Below are 22964 nucleotides of genomic sequence, written 5' to 3'. Positions count from 1 at the left end.
TATAAATAAAACTGCTTTTGAATTTTTAATTTCTTGAATCAAAAATGTTTATGTTATGTGTGTCCAATTCTCACATGAATAAACATGTACTTATTACACTTCAAATTGCCTTCACGAGCTCAATAACTCATGTTTAAATTAAATAATTTAGATAAATAAATTTAATCATAACTTGGACAAAATTTTGAAAATGGAACCATTTGTGTGATATTTGCATTCTCGGAAACAACCACAACAGTCATGTAAATCATACAATTTAGAGTGACGCAAATATTATTCAAATTTTTATTCAAAGAATTTTACTATATTTAATTTTAATTCCTGAGTTTTGAAGAAGCGAAAACTATAGTATTTTTTATATATTCAGGGTCGCTCAATAAATCAAGTAGAGAAATAATAATACTAATATATATATATACTCGATATAATATGTATACGTTTTTACCTTCTTAGCGTCATTATTGTTGTCCACGTGATTAGTTCCAATCGTGTCTCCGTTGCTCACCGGTCCTCCTTCAACTCCAGGTGATGTAACCATTTCGTCAGACCCACGCTGTGAACAGAACATAAAATAACGATATGAAAAATACGAAAAATAAAAACTGCATCATAGACCAGGCGCTGTGACAGAAGATACAAAATGTAAAATGTTCGTTAACTATCGCTCCGACGACGTCGTTTTTGCAGTAGACCACTTCAACCGTACGCACAGAAAGTAATATATATATATATATATACACACACAAACACATTATGTTCTAATGAAGCGCAATATAGTCGTCATTAAAAGAAACAGAAAAAAAAATAGTCGTTCATGGAGTGGACAAGTGGTTATATATATGTATAAATACAATAAGTACGTGTATACACACAAATACCAACGTATACCATACACAACATCTATACAAGAGTGCACATTGCTTGTTTACGCGGTATAGTATATATATTTTTTTTCATTTTCTGTACACTACCGTTTTACTATATATATACAGCACAAATAATAACCTTTGTGTCGTCCTGCACCTATCGTCAGGATATGGAAAAAAATAAAACACATTTATGCCGGGAAAGTATCAAAAGAGCTTTTGCAGCGCGAATACGTGGTACGGACAGCTCGTTTTGTTCTCCACCACCACAGTATTGTGTTTGAGCAGTTTAATAACCAAACTACTACTATGCGCACACTTAAATACGCGCGCCTGTATCATACGACACGCATAACAGCAGTTCTTAAATATATATATCGCGATATAATATGACATTATGTAGGAATGACATTTGTGTATCCTTGGAGTGATGCGATTATAATACATAATGATATACACAAATATCGCCGGTAATCGGTTCGCTGCGACAAACGATCGAACCACGATAATTGAATAAGATACATTTTTTTTTTTTTTATTTTATGCGTTGATTGCATTTTACCGTCCCCGAAACGAGTACGACGGAAAATTTTATTCCTATCTACGTTTTTATGCTATATACGGTTTTTTTTTTATATTTGTTCATAATTTCGTTAGTCGGTGAAAAAAAACGAATCAATTTCCACAACAGTATACCTTCTATAGGTTATTATACATGCGCAAGTGTGAGCGTACGTATAGGTTTTTTTTTCGTACCCTCGTGAAATAAATATTATCAGTCGGGTCTTGAAATTTTTACACCTACGCACTCGGGAACACTAAAACTCATAATTGGGTAAAACACCATTTCCCCACCGCACCATCATCGCTCTACAGTCCGATCGCAACGTTTTTAATTCCTATATTACACACCTACAGCAGCGCTCAAAAGCGACTTTGAAACATATATTTATACGAACATAGAGACTGGACAGAGAGTGTAAAAATTAAAAAAGTGTAATCCATCAAAAAAAAAAAAAAAAATTAATAAATAAATAAATAAAAAGAGGGATTGGGTGTTGTGTATATACGCACGATATTTTTGTTAAATCCGACGACAGCCGAATTACGGTATAAATAATCGTAATAAATAATAGTTTTTTAACCGTCCAACAAGTCAATTAAAATCTCGTCTGGAATACGTTAAAAAATATAATATATAAATATATGTACAAGAGAATGACAAAAACAAATGCTAAGCCGAGCTTTTCGCACTGACCACACCACTTTAACGTGCTCTAAAAATTAAAAATAGTTTTATACGACCGGATATTGTACAGGAGACTCTTTTCGTTTCGTTTTATTGTAATCATTATTATTATGCAAATGTCGTTTACCGGAGCAGACTACGCTATACATAGAGTTCTTGAACGAGTAATTAGTTTTAAATAGGGCTTTGTGCGAGCGTGCGAGAAGCAGAGAGGAAATAAAATAACATTATATACTTTATATAGCAAAATCCAGCCACCGGATGCTGGCCTTTTTTAATTTTTTTTTTTTTTTTTGGTTCTCTGCAGAACTTGAAAAACGTTAAAGTTTTTTCCCCATCGCGACACGCCGTTTATATATTTACGACAAGCAGAAAGTGGGGGCGAAGAGGTTAATTGAAAACACGAATTGTGGATCTGACAAGAGCAGTATGAAAAATCGTAAAATATAGAAAATAATAATATTAAAACGTAAGAATATAAAATTATATACTATAAATATTATAATGCAGTACCGACGAAAGCATAATATATTATAATATTGTGTCATGTAATCAAATCTTATTAATATTATTATTATTCGATCGGCATAAAAAAAGGAAAATTATTTGCAATAGTACTTTATAATTACATAAGTACAACTAAAATTTGACTTATTATAATAAGATACTTTTTGTATGCGGTCAGACAATACAAATACCGACTCGTGTTCACGATTTACGTTCCAACCAAATGCGGTAAAACAAAAAAAAAAAGATTTGTATGAACGGTTAGGTTAGAATATTTTAGGATCTCTATAAATATATATACAATAATAGATTACACCGCCGAGGTGGTTGTGACACGCTCGCACACCGATTTCGGATTCAGCGAAGCACAAAGATTTGGTATCGGAAAGATGTTCGGTGATCCGTGATAATGAACCGATGACGGATAGACCTTGATTCGAACAAATGTCCGTAAATAATTCGCCGCCTCCTTCTCGACGATAACAATAACAAAACGTACATACACAATATAAATGTATTATTTATAAATATATACATGACAAATCTGACCTTAGGCAAATTCGTTTTCCGCGCAAAGCAACAATCGTATAATAATTTTATACTCTTTTTTACACCGAACGGTACATCATATATATACTTATAACATATTGAAAAGTCTATATTCGTATATTCTACGAACCAATTTTCTTCTACATATTATTCTCTTCCACGAGCGCAACCATCAAAATCGAAAGCGGTTGTTTCGAAGTAACAAGCCGTTATTAGGTATATCATACCTCATTATAATATTAGATACGATCGTATGCATAATCTTATGATGATAAACCGACGATCTAGTACAAACGTTAAATTTGAGTGAAGTGACAGGCATCACAAATCACAATCCACAGCTTGTAAATTCGTAAGTTCTTGTAAGATCGTAAAAGGATTGCGCAGTAAAGCAAAATCGGCCAACACACGTTGAAGATTAAACCCATCAAGCGAAAAAATATATACTCTTACGTATACCGTACCACCAACTACCAATACATGTATTATATATGCGTGTAATAGTCTAGAGTATAGACAATATATCAGAGTGATGACCGGAAATATCTTTTCCGTGTGATGAATACTCTTAGACGGATTTATACGACAAAAAATCATAAAACCTATAGAAAAAAATATTATAATTTAAATTATACGAATGAGATTGCCTTCGGGATATATTATTAAGTCAATACGTATAAGGTCACGTATATAGATTATGTTCATAAGTAGTGATAAATCGCGTTTCCCGGTAGTACTGCAAGAGTTTCATATATCGGATGAAATTACACAAACCGAAATTATGTGTAACGGCGGGGATGATCTTTTTCAGAGTGAACGACCGCCGTCATCCCATATATCGTATAATAATATAATGTGGAAAGTATTAGATCAAAGACTGCGATGCCATTGAATTGCCTACACGGAGCGCCGTCCGTGGACTTTGCAGAGTGGGCAAACTGAACAGTAGGTATAATGTAAAAGTATATACGACATTATTCACATATATATAAATATATATATATGAGTGGCAGAATTCGAGTGCTTTGTTCGGAAAAATTGTTCGATCCGTCTTTACGATTACCCTGGCCAAAGACCGGACGAAGGCAGAGACGGTTAAGCCGATTCCCGGCAGAGCCAGCCTTGGAAGATAAAAACCCTCGTTATTTATTTTCATTTTTTTTTACTCGCGATGGGTGTGTATGCACTATGACGCGCACAAGACCATAATATGTCAAAGCCACATAGAAACCTAATTCCCCTTTCCCCTATATACGAGTATAATAATAATATTTATATCAATACATACACCGGACTCGAGGCAAAATAAATATAAATAAATAAAAGTAAAGAATCTATCGGCTTTGTCGTATGTTCATCGTCAAAGAGTATAAAATAAATAAAACTTATTTTATAGTAAATAGGTATACAGTGATAAATCGGCTGGCAAGACACGGGTGGCGTATTCGTTCTATTCCCCGACGGCGCACATACCCGAAATTGATTTTCGTCGTTTCGACAAAACGAGGCGTGGAGAAAAAATAAATGTCGAACGAACGACACCGAGGTAAAAAAAAAAAAAAAAACGTATCTCAACGCCGAAAAGTAAATAAGGGGACGGTGGTCTGATCCATGTCCCCGTGGGGAGGTTCTGGTCGTCCGAATCCTGTTGGATTTCAGCGAAAAATCCATAAAAATACATTACACGCCGGTCGAAGCAACAACAAGACTACTATGTTAGTATGACAGTGCAATCCTTCTACCGATTTCGTTAACGCTCGAATAGAATGAAATCCTGAAAAATGTATCAACTACTGTAAATAATACATAAACACAAATGCATATATATTATATATATACACAATATGTCGACTATATCGTGATTTTCTAAAAAACAAAACAAAATATAACAATCAGAACGTTTGATCTTGAGATGAGATTTTGTCGACAAATATGATATGTATAAAATCAAGCATGCCGTGATTTTTAGAGTTCATCGTCTTAAGTCAGTAAATTTAATGTGGCGTACCTATTAAAAGATAAGTTATGTACAGCGATTTAGTTAGGGAAAACAAATATGAATAATATCATATATTATAAACAACTGCAGGCGAAACGCCGGTAACCGCGAGGTGCATTAAATCGTAAAATAATAATATGAAGCTACACTTATAATGTGTGGATTCGGGCATATAATAAATAATAATACTCTAGCATAATGTAGCTGCTAGCACGGGTGGGTATTGACCCGAAATGTTTGAAAAAATATCAAATTTACTGCGAGATCAATTTATCACTCGCGTATCATATATACCTACAAATTTCCATTTAATTTAGTCTATCGTCTTCGACCATTATTTCTAGGGAGTTCGTACGTGATTTTATTAAAAACTTGCACGCGTATTAAACGTGAACACTTTGATCGTTATCGCGAGCGGGTAAGTACACATCACACACATGCGATATGCATATATATATATATAATATACATGAATATGTTACTACGTTATAATGCGGTGAAATAAGAATATATTTATATACATACGACGTTCTTCTTCCAGTGTCGTGCACGATTTCACGAAACCACCACAGGGGTTTGGCACTGCTTGGGTGCCCTCCCCCCACATCTTTCGAAAGGAGTAAAAATTCAGAATTTGGTAAAAGCTAATTTCCTCCTCGGAGAATTCGACGCATAATCCAGGAAATCCGGCACATTTATTATTTACAGCCAGTCACAAAGTGCTTTTCGCCTCGTTTTATTCGCCCTTTGTTTGTATACCATTTCACCGGGGTGTATATACGGTACTTTCTCTCTCCTTTTCCTCAAGTGCACGAGAGCGCATATATATGTGGGTGTTCGCGTACATTTCTTTTTTTTTTTTGTAAAACAATACCATGTATATTCTTACACGGCGTTAGGCATTCAGCAGCAACATTTACGTTAGACGAGTATTTTTTAGGCTTTTGAATAATACATGAACGTATTTTGAAAAGTGAATTTTTTCCTCGTCAAATCGAATGCGTTCCGTACACGCCGCCACGATAGTATCCATTATGTATTTTAATTCGCGGTCTATCAATCATATTACACCTGTCTAGGGTCGCTACGTTTTTCTTTTCCCAATACACCCTTAACCGTCTTAGAAATGCACAAAATATACACACATATTTATATTGTATTGGTTAGCTGGGTACAAGCTCTATCATACTCACAGAGGCTGTACACCGACGCGCGTCATCGGTTAATCGGTTAAATAGCGATTCGAACAATTTATTTAACCAACCTTTTGGGTGATGTGAAAATAATAATGATTAAAAAAAGAAAATCAAGGAATTGACTACACTGAGGGTATTTTCACTCATAAAAGCGATAATCCGTTATTATATTATATAGTGGTACTGGTACAACGCCATACAGTCATTTCATTTTTGTTCATATTATATAGTATAATAATACTATAATAACGAAAATTATAATATGTTATTGTTATACGATCGACGATAATCTAGATTCCATAGACGAACGCTATAATAGAAAACCTTTGTATACGACCTCATAAAACACCGCGATTATATTATCAATATCATACTGTGCGGGAAACTGAGACAATTATAACACATATAATACCTACTTACTATACAACCTACCTATTATAGTATAAATTAATTTTAAAAACACACGAAACGTCGAAATACCGAGCATATTAGTATCAACAAAAATCGTATACAATTTTACAGACATGATGATGACCTGTAATTATAAAACCTATCTCCTCGTTCACCACAAGACCCTTTACAGGTGAATAGTACGGTTCACGTGTGCAAATATAATGCTGTTACTCACACATAAATATGTGGGTGCAAGAAGAACACAGAATGAGTTATTATCACTAGAGGCGGCATACACTATAATAATAATATAATAAGCGTACGACACGTATAACTACAAGGGTCCCCGTGTCCACTGAAAATAATATACGCACAAGAGAAATTTGTAAACACGCGCATTTACACACACACACACACACATATATATATGTATAAACATTTATAGAAGTTACGTAATATACAAATCGTGCGGGGACCACGATCGCAACGGAAGAGGGAAGAAGGAACAGAGGAAACAAATCGCCGGCAAATTTATTTTATTTTCCTCCACGCTCTTCTACATCGCACCACCGTGCGTTCGCTCGCACATATATATACGTGAGCGTGTGTAAAATGTACATATATATAATATAAGTATGCCATCATAAAGCCGGATGTAACCGTTTTTCCATGGCAGCGCCGCGTAATAGTAATGCCAAATCACAGGGGAGGATACCAACCGCCTATATATATACATATATGTATATTTAGGTATAAGCGCTCTTTGTGTCTCGTCGTTTAACCATAAAACTAGAAAAATAATGCTAACAAACGGCGATAAAAAGAATTGTCACGTCACACACATACACCCACACACACTTAAATTACCATTTACGTTTATAATTTTTATAATTTTTTCCCACAGTACTTCATATCTATACATAAATTATTGTGCACATATTAGTGCTCGTTAAAACGCTATAATCTTATAGAAACCGAACCGCAAAATTTATTAAATCCATATTCATATTCATTTGGATGGTAGTCCATTTGGCTTTAATATTGAATAAATAAATAAAATATTATAAAAATAATTTAAATCTGTAAAAATTAAAAATCTTTGAAAAAACACGATATTAATAACCGAAAACCACGTTGGCCGACAGCGCGCATATAGATTATGATTATGCTTTGTAAAATATTCTTCAATGGGAATGGGTAGTATAAAGACGATCAAGGACAGTAATTCGATTTGAAATCAATTGAATCAACATCACGTATGGGTGACGCGTATGATGAAAGTTTAGTAAGCAAGGAGTACAGCCTGAATATAGTAGGCAGAAAGCTCTTCGCGCACGTGTACAAAGACCATATTATTACAGAGCTACTTCGTACGGGGAAATATAAAAATTGATGGCGAAGAACAGAGAGAAATACGCAGGATTTAAAGTAAAAGTATAAAAAATAATGTAAATATGTATATATATTAAATAAAGGATATGATGATTGTATTTGATTTGTGGAAAAATATTTATGCTGTTGTATATAATAAAACGAAAACACGTCGGCGATACTTTTTATGCTCTTATTAATTGGTTTACGTCGAATAGAGAGAAACGTACATAACAAAACATTTCTTTGAACGCAACCGTCTTTATGTTCCCTTCAGAATCCTTTTGAGGGCCGAATATCTCTCGTCCGACTACGGTCGGGGGGAGGGAAATAATATATAAAATTGTTCAAACACAAATATATTAAATATATATTTACTACGACGGTCTACACGCCGACTCCCCTAGCAATTATATCAAAATCCCTTTCGACGCATCCCGCTTTGGCTTAACTCTGTGTGAAGTAAGCACAGATACAGCTATAGTGCGCATTTTTTCTTGGTAAAATACGATTATACACGAATTAACCGTAAAATGTTATTACGATTATGATTATTTTTTTTCTTATCAGTATCGTGCCTACAATGCGAATTATATATTATTTTTAATAAGAAAAAAATAATAAAAAGATGATCTATATTTCAAACGGATTGGTATTATATCAAAATGGATAAAAACTCAGATGAAAAAAGAGACGCGTACATAATATAGAAGATATATAATATACATAGTGCACACCAATAACAGCCATATCCTTTATAATATATAATACTGTATGTAAGTATATATGTGTTTGTATATACAATATAGTATATTCCATCAAGTAATATACGACTTTCAATTCTTCTCGACACGTACTGCGAAGACGCGGTAATACGTAATAAAAGCTTTTTCTAAACATACGTTAAAATGAGATTAAAAAACATTAGACGATTCCAGAAGAAAAAACGGACTACGCACGCACACAACACGACATTTTTGTATTTATAATGGGACTTCCGTCTGATTGCCCGTGTTTACGCAGTATTGTAGAAAAGAAAAGAAGAAAAAGAACCTCGTCAGCAGTCGAGTACTACTGTAGTTAAACTACTACAATCGGTCGATTATATTGTGTAAAATGTTGTAAACGTTATGTGAATTGAAAAATCTCACGAGAAAAACAATAAAAACTCGCGAAGCATAAAAAAAATCCCTAAACAACCGACGTCATGACTATATTATATACCGGGTGATTGTTTTAACGTAAGACATTCATTATTTTGGAATAGTTGAATTGCATGGTATCCCATATGTCACTCCATTCCGTTAATCAAAATTGTAAATACCTTTAACTACCAAGCTACATTCATTTAGTATTCATTTTTTTTTATCAATTTTTGTACAAATTTTCATTAAAAAAAATGTTTTTATTAATAAATTAAAATCTATAAAAAAAAAAGTAAAAATATAATTTCAATAACATTTATAGTTTTAAAAACAATGAATGTCTTATATAAAAGATTGGGCAAGCAATACATTAATATTCTTGTTTATTACTATTGTTGTTGCACCATTTTAAACGATTAAAGAATGACGATATATCATATATATACCATAAACGTAAACATTCATAGTTCGGATGTGCATAATATGTATATGTCTATAGAGTGTGGTATCTTCGCACGTTATTATATAGGAATATGCATAAATTAAAACTTCATGTTCATTTTACCGTTTGGATGAAAACAGATATCGACTTGAATATAAATTACCTATATGTATATAAATATAAATTATGATGTATACCTACACTTAACCATCGCGTGAATATTATCTTCTACGGGGTAATACGCGCAAAGTCCGACAACGTAGAAATTGAAAGTGAAATTTTTACGTTTGCGGCTTTGGTCGGGGCAATTAAAATGCAACTATATATAAATGCGGAGTGGCTTTTGATGATGTTAGATGAGAATATCACACACATTACTAAATGCTTAACTAGACGCGAGTTTATCATAATAGTAGGAGAACAGTAACAATCATATTGATATATTGCGTAGGTATATTCATAATACATACAAAAGATTTTTTATAGAGTGTAAGATTTACGTCCCTACGTCGATACAATACGTCTTTACTGAATAAATATGAAAGACCCACAGTATAATACAGTACGCAAATGCGCACATAAACTTTTTTTTAATAATAACTGTGATTCTGAACGAACTTACAAATGAGTATTTCTTAACGTACTATATACGTAACCTGGCGAATTCATCTTACAAACGGAATAACACATGGGAAATGAGATTATATATAATACAGCCTCGCGGTTAAATCTTGCCACGTATTAGCACCAAGTATGCATCGCGTTTAGTTTATCGAGTTAATAACTTCACTGTTTGACTTAACTATTATACAACTCGGGAAAGGCATATATAATTAAATTTGAATTGAATCTAACGTTCAATTTGATGGCTGAGAAACTTTGACGAAACGCTGTACGCGAATTTGACGATTAGCGCTACTATTTAAATATTAAGTGCGCGCAAGCGCGTGATACGTAAATACGATATAATATTATTAATTATGCACAGTCGTAAAACGATAAAAAAGCTACAAAAAAACCGAGATGGAAAAATTGAATGCACAGTGTAAAATGACGTATTTCGTTATTTTTATTATTATTACACTAAACGTGAACGCCGAGTAAAATATAACAATATTGTTCCGACGACAAAATGATAATAAAACGCGAAACATAGGTACCCATGTATACGAAACAACAACAGCGACACAACCTCAACGGTACAACGGTAGTTTCGATTGTTAAAAATACACAAATGTTCGATGGTGAGGACGAAATAAAGTAATTTTTCTGCTTTAAACCAAGTTCAAAAGTTTTTAACGTTTAAACTTTTTAACGATTAGTCGATATTTTATCACAGTTGGGCAACTGCAACACTCCACTGGAAACGCAAGTCGTACGCGCTCGTATAAAAACACTAATTCCCGTGTATCTCGTATCCTTCAGGGATTCGACGTAGAAGTGTACGCAGACGACGAGGTATTCCCATACGCATTGTACTACGTAAATTCGTTTGCACACACATGTGTGTATATATATATTATTATATTGTTAATTTCGCAAAACGTCTTCGACGGCAAAACCTCCTCAGCCTACCTCTACTGGATAACCGACGTTCCATCTCAACCCACAAGCCCAGAGAAGCACTTCCGGTCTAATTCAAACTGAATAACCCTCCATATAAGATTTCCGACGTTTCTTCCGGTGCTGCGAGCGGCAGAGCGGCAGAGCGCGAACGCGTAAGCCAACAGAAACACGATTATGTAATATACAGTAAGCACATTGGAATCGTCGATAAGGATCAACAAGTAATTAACGCTGATTGCCCGAGTACGCACGCACGTAAACGTGTTTAATAGAGCGAATCGAGTACAAGGGCGAGTATACAGTGGTGGTACTGTGTCGCTACATATTGGAGGCGATTCGACGTATAACCTTAACCCTCCACATCGACGTGTGGTACGTCCGACGGACATATGAAAGTGGATAAATAAAAATATATTGTACACTTTGCGGAAACATTCTCACAATCACTCTTTTACAACACACATTTTAAAATATACCATAAATACAAATATTTCTCGAACCCCGTTTTTTCTACAATGGTCTAACAAATAGCCAATTAATTTTGAAAATACTTTTCGTTCCACCGTCACTATTATCGTCAATCCTATTTTTTTTTTATTTTTATAATTATGCTAATCAACAGTTATTCGATATGAAACAACTAGAATTGAAGTTTGAAGAGGGACAGAAATACAGAATAACCAAACATAGTTATTGATCGGATAATTATCAATAATTTGAAATTTTCAAGTAAAGGATCGCAAGAGAACCTATTTGTGGATCGCCAGGTAAGTGTGCATACTATTTTCTTTTCAAAAAGTCGCAAAATAATAGTAAAATTTTAGAGAGGATACTTATACGAGTATATGCGGTTCTAAGGGTACATATGGAGGTGTTTTTCTTGGATCGCATTCTCTTCTCAACACAGCAACAAAATTGCATTACGTTGTAACGTATCGAAAAAGATATTTCATCTTTTAAATTATACGAAAATGTATTGAATTTATATATATAGGGTAGAGGGGGAAATCATATGTACATAATTTAAAGCATATACGCACGCACTTTAAAACGTGTATAAAGGGTCGTATAACGTGAGCACCGAAAGAGAAGAGACTGCAAGAGAGGGTGAGACAAGAGGAGAGTGACAGAGAGTTGGATAGCAGGGGAAGTTCGTATAAAAAACTGACCGCAGCCGAACCAATGAATAATAATTATTGTTATTATTATTATGGAAACGTCGGGGCGGTCAGGGTGGTAATAAACAAGCGGCTCCCTACCAATAGTTCCCCACTCTACCACAGCGGTCTACGATCACCGGCGGGGCCGTTCGTAAGGGATATAAATCGCTGAACATAGAGGTCTCAGGTGATGCGAGATACCTTAACGGCCCTACTCTAAGCCCGGCAGGCCGATGGCACTGGTGACCCCCCTCCTCCATGTAAATATAATATATAATATATATATATATATATATATATATATATATATATATATATATATATATATATATATATATACGAATGGCATGGTTATTGATGGTAGGTACCTAGGAACTCGCACGAGTGTGTATTATATTATATAATTATATAATGTATGTATTTAACATAGATATTAACAAACGGAAAGGGGTGTTTTTTTTTATTATTATTACCTACTCGCCGGTCACTGCTACATTCGGACGACGAATTTTAACTTTCTGACACAATGCACAGTAGCCCTGTATAGGGTGATTGTCTATTGCTATTGCTGCTCTATATAGAACCCACGCTACTATTCTAACCCTCCCCTGCAAACCTAGCCAACCACCGCAAAAGGGTAGTTCAATTCATGTCTGCGGCGTGTGTATGTATATGTATTTATATATATATATATATATATATATATGTATGTGTGTGTGTACAATTTATACGTCGCATTGACGTCGCGCGACGTGTCTAATGATACGGCCGAGTGACAGCGCCATTATCCCCACACGACTTGCCCACTCCTCTCTTGCCACCACCGTCTTCTTCATCGTTGCCGTTGGAGGCGGTTGAGGCGGTTGAGGGGGCGATGGTGGGGTTCATTAATTTAACGCGCTCTTCTACCCCGCACTTACATGACTCCCACAAACCATTCCACTTCACACCCTATCCAATTCGGTGTAGACGACCTGCAGACGAATAGGGCACACAATAACATATTCATGTTAAATCCAACCCTATCGTCATCACCATCGTAGTGGTATAGTAGCACTTTCTCGTATCGTCACCTCTCATTCTATTATACATGTATATATACAAATACAATACATATAAATGCACACATGCATACATATATACATACATACATACATACATACATACATACATACATACATACATACATACATACATACATACATACATACATACATACATACATACATATACACATTTACTGTACCTACACACTATAATAGATGTCGACTGAGTTTAACTACATACAAAAGCAAGCTAAATGGTAATATTAAAATTTGTATTTTAGATCCAGGGAATCGGTTTAACGGTCAGAACATCCGATCATCACAGGATAAAGTATAAGATTCAAATCAATCACATTTATATAGTTAAATTATTAGAAATACGTAAATAAGCTAGATTTGGCTTGGGTTTAATGTGAATTAAGTACATAGTATACAAGCGGCTCGTTATATTCTTGCTGTAAAATACCTCGAATGATTTATATTTATTAGTTGTTGGAAGTATTAATATAAAATTTGATTTGAAAAGGTATACCATCACAAAACTGTATAGGAAAACATAATATACCATGGCGTTACGAGTTTTTTTTCTCAACACCCATAAAACATCGTTAGGCGTTTTTTTTTTTTTTTATGGGACTCTACAAGAACACATTTATAAAATGTTTATAAATCCTTGTTCAATGGTTGTCTTACGCTTTTACAACAATTGTTCATGGCAATTGATATAAGTATTTACATTGATATTTAAAAGTAACAAAGAAAAGTAAAATAGAAAAAAAAGGTAAATATTTTCGTGTCAAATAAAAACACATCAAGTTGATTAAAACGAAAGAAACACGCAAGAGCGAACACCGCGTCAAAATGGTAACAACATAATCTCAAATAAAAAGTAAAATAAAGTAAAAACTGGTGAGACATAATTTATTTACACTTAAATATCTACTACTGAACTCTAATCAGCCGTTTAAAGATAATCGTCAAACAAAAATTAAAACATATTGACTAATTGGCATTCAAATATACAATACATGAAACAATATAATATTTATTATTAAGTTGTGATATGATGAACACAACATAGACCTTAAACAATATATTTATCAAAACAATCATATTCTGTTGATCAACTATAATATAAAATACATATATTTTATACAAAGACGATGTTTAATAGAACCATTGCATTAAGTACTAAATGATCTCAGTTTAAAATTAAAATACTTTTTTTTAGTTGGCGGTAGAGCACGGCTATTATAGATTTATGCATAAAGTAAATTTACTATTTAGTATGTTGTGTATGTAAGATAGATACGACGAATGCGGATGTAGGCGTTATCTTAACGTGTTCTGTAATATTGCTGAGCCGTCCGAATGCTTAAGAATAACAAATAATACTATACGAAAATAATATTATTGTATACTATATATAATATATATATATATATAATCAAAACAAGAGGCAGCACCGATGAATTCCGAAAGACAACGGTTTGAAAATTATCGAAAATCCGGTTCAAGCAAACCTATATAATTTAAACGATGATAAGGAACTGAGATAACGACAAACGAACACATTCTCGCGCGCAGTGATGACGGACTCGCATTATCACACATCTGGTTACGTTTAATTGTGGCGGCGAGAGTACACGAAAACGACGACAACAACAACAACAACAACAACAACAACAATAACAATAAGAAAAAGATAAACGTGGGCAGCGACGAGTGGGGGACAGAAATACATTGACTGCGAGGAGTCGACGGTCGTCGTAGCGTCAGCAGTCACGGACCGGTGCCCGGTCAGGAATCCGTGACTTGGAAGTTCTTTGTCCTGCGAGCGCGGAGTAATACAAGAAGCATGTATTATAGTATACGGATGGGAAAGAAAAAAAAATTACACGCAGACGCGCACGTAGGTATTATAATATACAGATACGCCAGCATATAATATTGTGTATAGGTACGCGTTGTAGGCAACTAAAATCGTATATACCGGCAAAGTGTCATGGGAACGGACGAGAGGTGGGGGCGGCCGTTCGATGCCACCACCGAGAAACTACAATAATAATAATGATAAGTGATATATATAAGGTACGCGAGAGGAGATCACGATTCCGTGTAGACGTTAACGACGACGACGTTTGTGACTTTAAGGCGAGCGAGTCTTGCTTCGTCTATGTCATGCCGCAGCGAGCCGGTAAAACCAGCCCTCTTGTGTACTTACGCGAAGCGGTCGGAAAAGTCTCGCCCCCGCGAAATACCAATAGTGATACTACGATATCTAGGGCACGTGATTATCATTCGATTTATCATTATTGACCATCGCCTGCAGAGACTTTCGACCGTCGAAAAAACGATATTCTCACACGGCATAGGTATGCATAATATATATATAGGTACACATGAATAGCACGCGTTTTGTGTATGAGTCATCGCACGGCGCATATTTCCATCGGGGGAGTCAGGAAGTAGTGGCGAACGGACGGTGGGGAGTATGCGTATATAAAAAAAAAATAATAATAATAATAATAATAAAAAACGACGGCATCTTATTTTTTTATATTTTTTCCTCTGTTGTTGAAGAAAGTGATTATATTCTCTCTGGAACGACCACCCCGCCACCGCCGGTGTCGAGCGGAGGAGAGTCAAGGACCTCCGAGCCGGGGCTATTGACCGGTTCACCTTGACTGCGCCGGGCCCGGGAACCGGTCTTTATGCGTGGAAGACAACGGCGACGACGACGACGACTGGTCAAGGCACGTCGCACCGCCGCCGCCGCCGCATTCGTTACACGGCAGCCACCACCATTCATTCCGATAGTGTGTGGGGAGGGGTTGAGGGGGGTGCGCGCGGTCGGTCGCACGGTTCGTACGGACGCACACTCGCACGCATTCACAGACAATTGGAAGGGAACGGAGTAGAATAAAAATATAATCGACGAAAAAAAAAAAATCGTATTATCAATCCGTCTACGACGAGCGGCGAGCGCACGCGGTACCAAAGACCGCGTCGTCATTATAGGTTTGGCGGGAACGTCATAGCGAGGAAATCGTAAATAGTCCTTTTTTTACTCTCTCGGAAAAAAAAAAAACGTGACGAAGAGCCCCGTCGACACGTCGTCACTGAACCCGAAACGTACCCAATGATGCACTCAGTGATACCGATATATATTATAATATATGATTATTATTATAGTATACTGTAAAATATCATGTGATACTGTTTTGCCGGATCAATAATAATATATATCGTATGCATAATATGCAGCGTTCTCCGGAGATAACCGTATGAGCAATGCAACGCTGCACAGCCATGTGACCACCAACCACCTCTCGACCGCGTTTTTATTGAATCCATGACCTATGCTTGGCGACGGCGGCAGCGGCGACGGTCCCGCATTCCTGTCAACCGGTTTTTGGCGGGCTTTCCTCCGCTGATTTACCGCCGCCGTGTACGGAGGCATTTTTAATCGAAAAATATCGAAATAATATACAGCCGTTATTAATACATATATATATATATATAAGCCAGAGTTTTCCGGGTTCACCGCTATTTTTGATTTAATACTCTCCGGCGTCTCCCCCCCCACGCCACCACAACACCACCACAACCGCTGTCTCATCGTCGCGATCGTTTGAGTTATTGCACCTCTGCACCGTTTTCCCGCAATCTCCACGATAATAATAATATAATAACGATGAAAAATGTCCGGGAAATCGAAAATCGGTTTCTTTCGTCAACCGCGAGCACCGCCGACACTGCACAGACCGCCCGCCGTAATAATTTAAAATCATATCATAACACGTTTAAGACGAAACTTTTTCAAACGTTAGGCATTAAAGCATAAAAAGAGTGCCGCGTACACCGCGGGTCCGAACACTTAAGAATTAGAGGTAAAAAAAAAGTAAAAAATAAACCTGCCTACGACCACAGCGAACGTTTGGTCACTAAAACTTATCACATTTTCTATAAGTACCAACATTTATATTAATAGATAGGCGATCTCGTGAAGTACGTGTAATAACACCATTACAAATAAAAACACCTATCACGGGTAAATGATTCGTAAGTCATGGTATTAAACCATACAAAAAGTCCACTGCAACGGTGCGCATATGACTATTATATTTCTGGGTGGACCGAGCCTTGAGGGTAATAAACGGAAACGAGTTTTAGGAGTGTGAAAAACTAGATTAAAATTGATTTGGAACGGGTCGTGGGCATTCACAAATATTTGAAATTAGTGGTCGTTGCAAATTTGATATGTATATAATATTGGAAAAAACTCGTACAAACGACACACTCAACAAAGTCGATATGTTTGCGTAATACGTACACTTAATTAAACGTGTGATCTTAAACAAGATTATTAGCATAAACGCATTAAAAATTGTTGGCACTTTCAACAAATAGGAAACAAATACTTGAAAAAATAGCTTATAAATTTATAGATTACAGGATTGTCCAGGGTGCGAGTAATTGATTTAGAATATTCAATATTATTAAACGAATGTTTAACAATCGAACGATTAAATAAAATATTTATTAATTTAAAATTTAATATATTATATGCCACGTTTAGTACATACGTGTATACATTATACATTTATACATCATGACAGACACAATAATAATTCAAAGTGCAATACAGAAATATTTATTTGGTAAACATAATTACACAAAAATATCTCTGTACGACTATGTATATTTATATATAATATATATTATGCAATATGCAAAATGCTTAATGCATATTATAATAAAATATATTATTGTCAATTTACAGATGTAATAAAATTTGTATTTTCTACCAACAATGGTGATACGTATTAATTTTAATAATAATTTTAAAAAATTATCGTTGTTTATTCCAACTAACAAATACGTCCAATAAATACAATTGCATACGATGTAGTTTGGTCATTTGATTTTTAGGTTTTAATTTGTTATAATTAATGTATTACAAATTATTAAATTATATTTATAGCTCTACAAGTATTTTAGTGGCATATTAAAATGCATTATTGCTCTCAATTTCAAATTGTTTAGCTATACCTCATGTTGTTTTCTAAAGCGCCTTATAGTTATTACTAGGGAGTAATGAATATTAAAATAAACACAAAGAAAACATTTAAATTAATATAGTAACTATTTAAGAGGACGTCGTACTCGAAAGTTTAATCGCATCTTTATTATGAAATAAAAGAAAATATAATGTTCTAAATAATTTACGTTACTTTGTTACTTTTAATATTAAAGTGAATTGACAAAATATTAAATTAAAAGTTAAGAACATTTTCTAAAACCTCATGTAAGCTTTTTTGATGTTTAAATTTTGAAGCAAGTTATGAGCATTTAAAAACTAACAATATACCTATAAAAATAATAATAATATAATACATTATGTTCACGACTAGATTGTTTTTAAATTAAAAATTAAAAATTAAAATAGAAATATATTGTTTTATCTGACATATTTATCATCAGCACTGCGACTTTGTTCGTTAATATAATTATTTAAAGATTGATAGGTGCACAAAGAAGAAAATATGTAACGAGTTATAGTAAATTAAATTATAATTTCTAATTAACCTTAGTGTTTTTAGTGAAATTGACATTTAAAGTTACACAAGTCTAATCATATTTTATAGTTATAAATAAATACTATCTTTACCAACAAGTAATACAAATATATAAGGAAAACAAATTTTATTATTTTCGTGAGATCCAGCCCAAGTTGCATACATTACATAAATAATAAAATATAACATACCATTATTATTATACTACCGTAGGCATTGAATTCAATAACTTAATTAGAGCTCATTCATAACTTTAACGACTCATTGTTTAAAGATGTAAATGTTATGTATTTAAACAACATTGGAGAGTATATGGATTAAATAATTAAGCGATGGATATTTTTAATTAATATAAAATGACGTACAAACAATAAAAAAATATGACGTAACAAAATTTTTATAAAACATGATTTACACGAGTTTATTATACTGAACGTTGTTTCACAGTGGCAATATAATATTATTTTAATAAAAAATATATGAAATTATTCGAAAAAATTACCAAAACCAGTCGCAAATTTCTGAACTCACTTTTTAAGAAATTGTTCTTGCATAGCGGAAAGCGAAAACTAAAACAATAGACATACATGTCTCATACATAGAAAAACTGAAAATATTAACTAGACCACATATAGCTATACTGCTGATACTCGGTACAGATAAAAGATATTATGTATTTTTGTATATATTTACATAATTATATTTTATTGTTTAAATATTATTATTTCCAAAAGTGTAAGTGTACAGTGAAGATATAATATATGTATTATTCACAAGTGATTACGATTGGTAAACAATTTTCAGATAATCAACGTTTCAAAACAAAAACTATGAAAAACGTCGATTCACATTTTCTGCGATAGAAGAAGGATTGAACACATAGGTACACTTAATTTATGAACAGAAATTATTTTGTGTTTTCGCGTGATTTTTGGATTGTTTTTTATTTAATTTTTAATTTTGAACAGATACAATCACCAACCTATTAGTACTTACCGGCACATATACATACACACATATATATACATATTTTAGATATACATTATCGAAACTATTATCTCTCGCATCTATTATTATTACGGTTGGTGGGCGTGCACTAGAAAAAAGAATAGAAAAAAAAAAACAAAAACCCAAAATGAAATATGGAAGTGGCCGAACGCCGTGACGATGGTGAGGGGGTGGGGCACACACTTTGTGCGCGCGTTCACCTTGGCGCGTTCATAGCCGCCGTCTAAGTAGACGGTCGAGTCTAGGCGGGGGAATATCACGAGGCATCGGACGGCCGTGATCTCGAGCAGATTAACATTAAACACCGAACCCTCCTTCACCTGCACCCCTACCACCGCCACCACCACCGGATTCGGAGTACCGACCGAAGGCATGCCGGGTGAGCGGGAGATTCCCGCGGTCCCGAGAGACACGCGAGAGTAACCATCGCCGCACGTAATGACCATCGACCGTTGTCGTAGAAAATTACACCGTGCAAGTACACAAGTACTCACACACACACACATACATACATATAATATACATTTGTATATTACGTACGGACGAAAATTACCGGTTACCCGGTAATGTGTATGGTGATCTAGAGGATGCGGTATAGAGAACACGGGTAACCGCCGGTGGTGCTATTGCGGCGGCGGCGGCGGCGATGGTCACGGCGGAAGACGAGGACACGACACGGCGGCGGCGGCGGCTACGACGACGAATTGAATTCGTGCGGCGCGTTTCGGACAGATATATAATATTCTATGGACGTATACAATATAAATTATTACGACTTATGAGCGCATAGGAACATAATGAACAAGTGACTGTGACAACGACAGTGATGGTAGAGTCGGTAGAGATGAGTTATATCTGCGAATATAGAAACGCTGAAATCTGTGCTACACCTCATCATATCTATACGGTTTGTTTTTATTCTGTTAAAATTTGTTTACGGATCGATAGCGATAAAACGGAATATACAAAATAAAAATAATCATTATTATAATATTGAAAAGAGACTTGCCGGCGAAGACGAAAGAGTGCGTTCGATTTTTACCTCGGCCACCGTGAACCCAATTCGTTTTAATTTTAAAAACGTCAACTTCACGCGCGTCATCGACGGGCAATTTTTTTCACACGTACATGATATACTTGTAATATATACCTACTTACTATAACTAATTTTTTAACTAAGCTAGCTGCGTCACCTATCGCACGTGATTTGTCAGACCGTATACGCTAAACCTACATAATATGTAATATGATTATGATAAAATATAGTGGTACCACGAGTATATGGCTTATCCGATCAACCCTCGCTGCTACCCCTGCAAACTCAAAATTATTACGTGATTTTTAAAAATAAAAAATAACCAAATATGTACACGAAATTAGAAAATACGTTTAAATACGGGATAACTCTACGCCGTTTGATTAGGTATACCTACATAATGACATAATTTGATAACAATGCTACCGCCATCAGTCAAGCAATTCATTATAGAGGCACTTTTCGAGATAGCAAACGTAACATTTAAAATGTATAATATACAGGGTGGTGCACGTCGTGTTGTTTTATCGTATCAGGTAAACGAAAAAAAAAACAAAATTGAACTCTGGATAAATATATATGTGTAAATAATACATCAACCCACCGACTATTTACAAACGCGATAATAATCGCGATGAGAATCGAAGAGATTTAATATTAAATATTGAACCAACAACAATAAGATAATAATATATAGGCACTACTATATATACATAGTTTTATTACGCAAACGTTCTCAAAAGGTGCGGAATTTCAATTCAATTTCAAAAAGACGCAGAGGCATCGTTTCCACCACATTATATTGTTGTATTAAATTAATAACGAAATAACTATAAAGTCGAAATAATCGCTTTGATAACAACAATTGAATTGTGATCGTGCCATTTCTACCATACAGATAACATTTTTTTTTTTTTTTTTTAATAAAGCATAAACGTCCACGAACGTATTGATGAGCTTCAACACTTGCAGTTACATCAGCCTTGAACGTTTAGCACGAATTTACTCGAAAATAATTTTGAATTATAACATATTTCTATTGTTTGATAACAAAACCGATTACAGGTGAATTAAAAATCACTTAATTTTTAAAACGTACATTTTTTTTTTACATCTATAATAACAAAATAACATCGCAGAAATAATTATACGCGATAAACTATTTAACAAAATTAATGGGATCCGTAGAATATGCTACCGTATAGCAGCAGCAACAGCCGCAGTCTTACATCAAAATTTCGATTCCGGGGTAATAAAAAATGCACGACGACCGCCGAGTGCGCGTGCGGTTTTTACAATTCTGCCGCAAAAAGTGCAGTTCCGTGGGCTTATTGAAAATACAAAATTCATGAATGTCGGGCACACATATAAATGTTACCGCAGTTCTACCGAGTTGTTGTAGTGCGGGGCCGAGCGAGCGACCGAAAAAAAAAAAAAAGAAAAAAAGTATCGTCGAGTAAATATTTACGAATTTAAAGGAGAAGGATTTCCTCGTCAATCATCCGGCGAAATATATCCGACAGCATCGAGCAAGTTAAACGAACGAACGCAAAACAAACTCGAGCAAACTCCAACAAACTAAAACGTCCAATTTATATATATAATAAATGTACATATTATAATATGCGAGCGAGAAACACAATATATAATACGCATAACGACGATTGCTAATAATCGAGTATATATAATATTAAGCTCTAATATCATCGGTCCGTCGTAATCTTAACATATATATACATCGTCGGCGGACGGTTTCAAAACTTCTCTCGGCAAAATTCAAACAATCCCGTCGGCGGCGGGGAAAGGAATAATATATAAGTGATTGACGGCAGGCCAGACGGCGGGGGCG

The 22964-nt window shown here is 34.8% G+C and overlaps 1 protein-coding gene across 9 annotated transcripts in view; it reads right to left on the bottom strand.

The window, feature by feature from the left end:
* The window catches only part of LOC114123581 (polypyrimidine tract-binding protein 2), a 154938-nt gene that overhangs the window by 64286 nt on the left and 67688 nt on the right, over positions 1-22964 (bottom strand). For all 9 annotated transcript variants that reach the window (XM_050200816.1, XM_050200820.1, XM_050200822.1 and 6 more), the window contains one exon: positions 446-553. In XM_050200816.1, the coding sequence (XP_050056773.1) occupies positions 446-553 (108 nt within the window). The remainder of the gene's footprint in view (positions 1-445; positions 554-22964) is intronic.

Source organism: Aphis gossypii, chromosome 2 (genome assembly GCF_020184175.1).
Source record: "Aphis gossypii isolate Hap1 chromosome 2, ASM2018417v2, whole genome shotgun sequence".
Taxonomy (NCBI): Eukaryota; Metazoa; Arthropoda; class Insecta; order Hemiptera; family Aphididae; genus Aphis; species Aphis gossypii.
The sequence above is the reverse complement of the archived record's forward strand: the minus strand, read 5'-3'. Positions and strand labels throughout refer to the sequence as shown.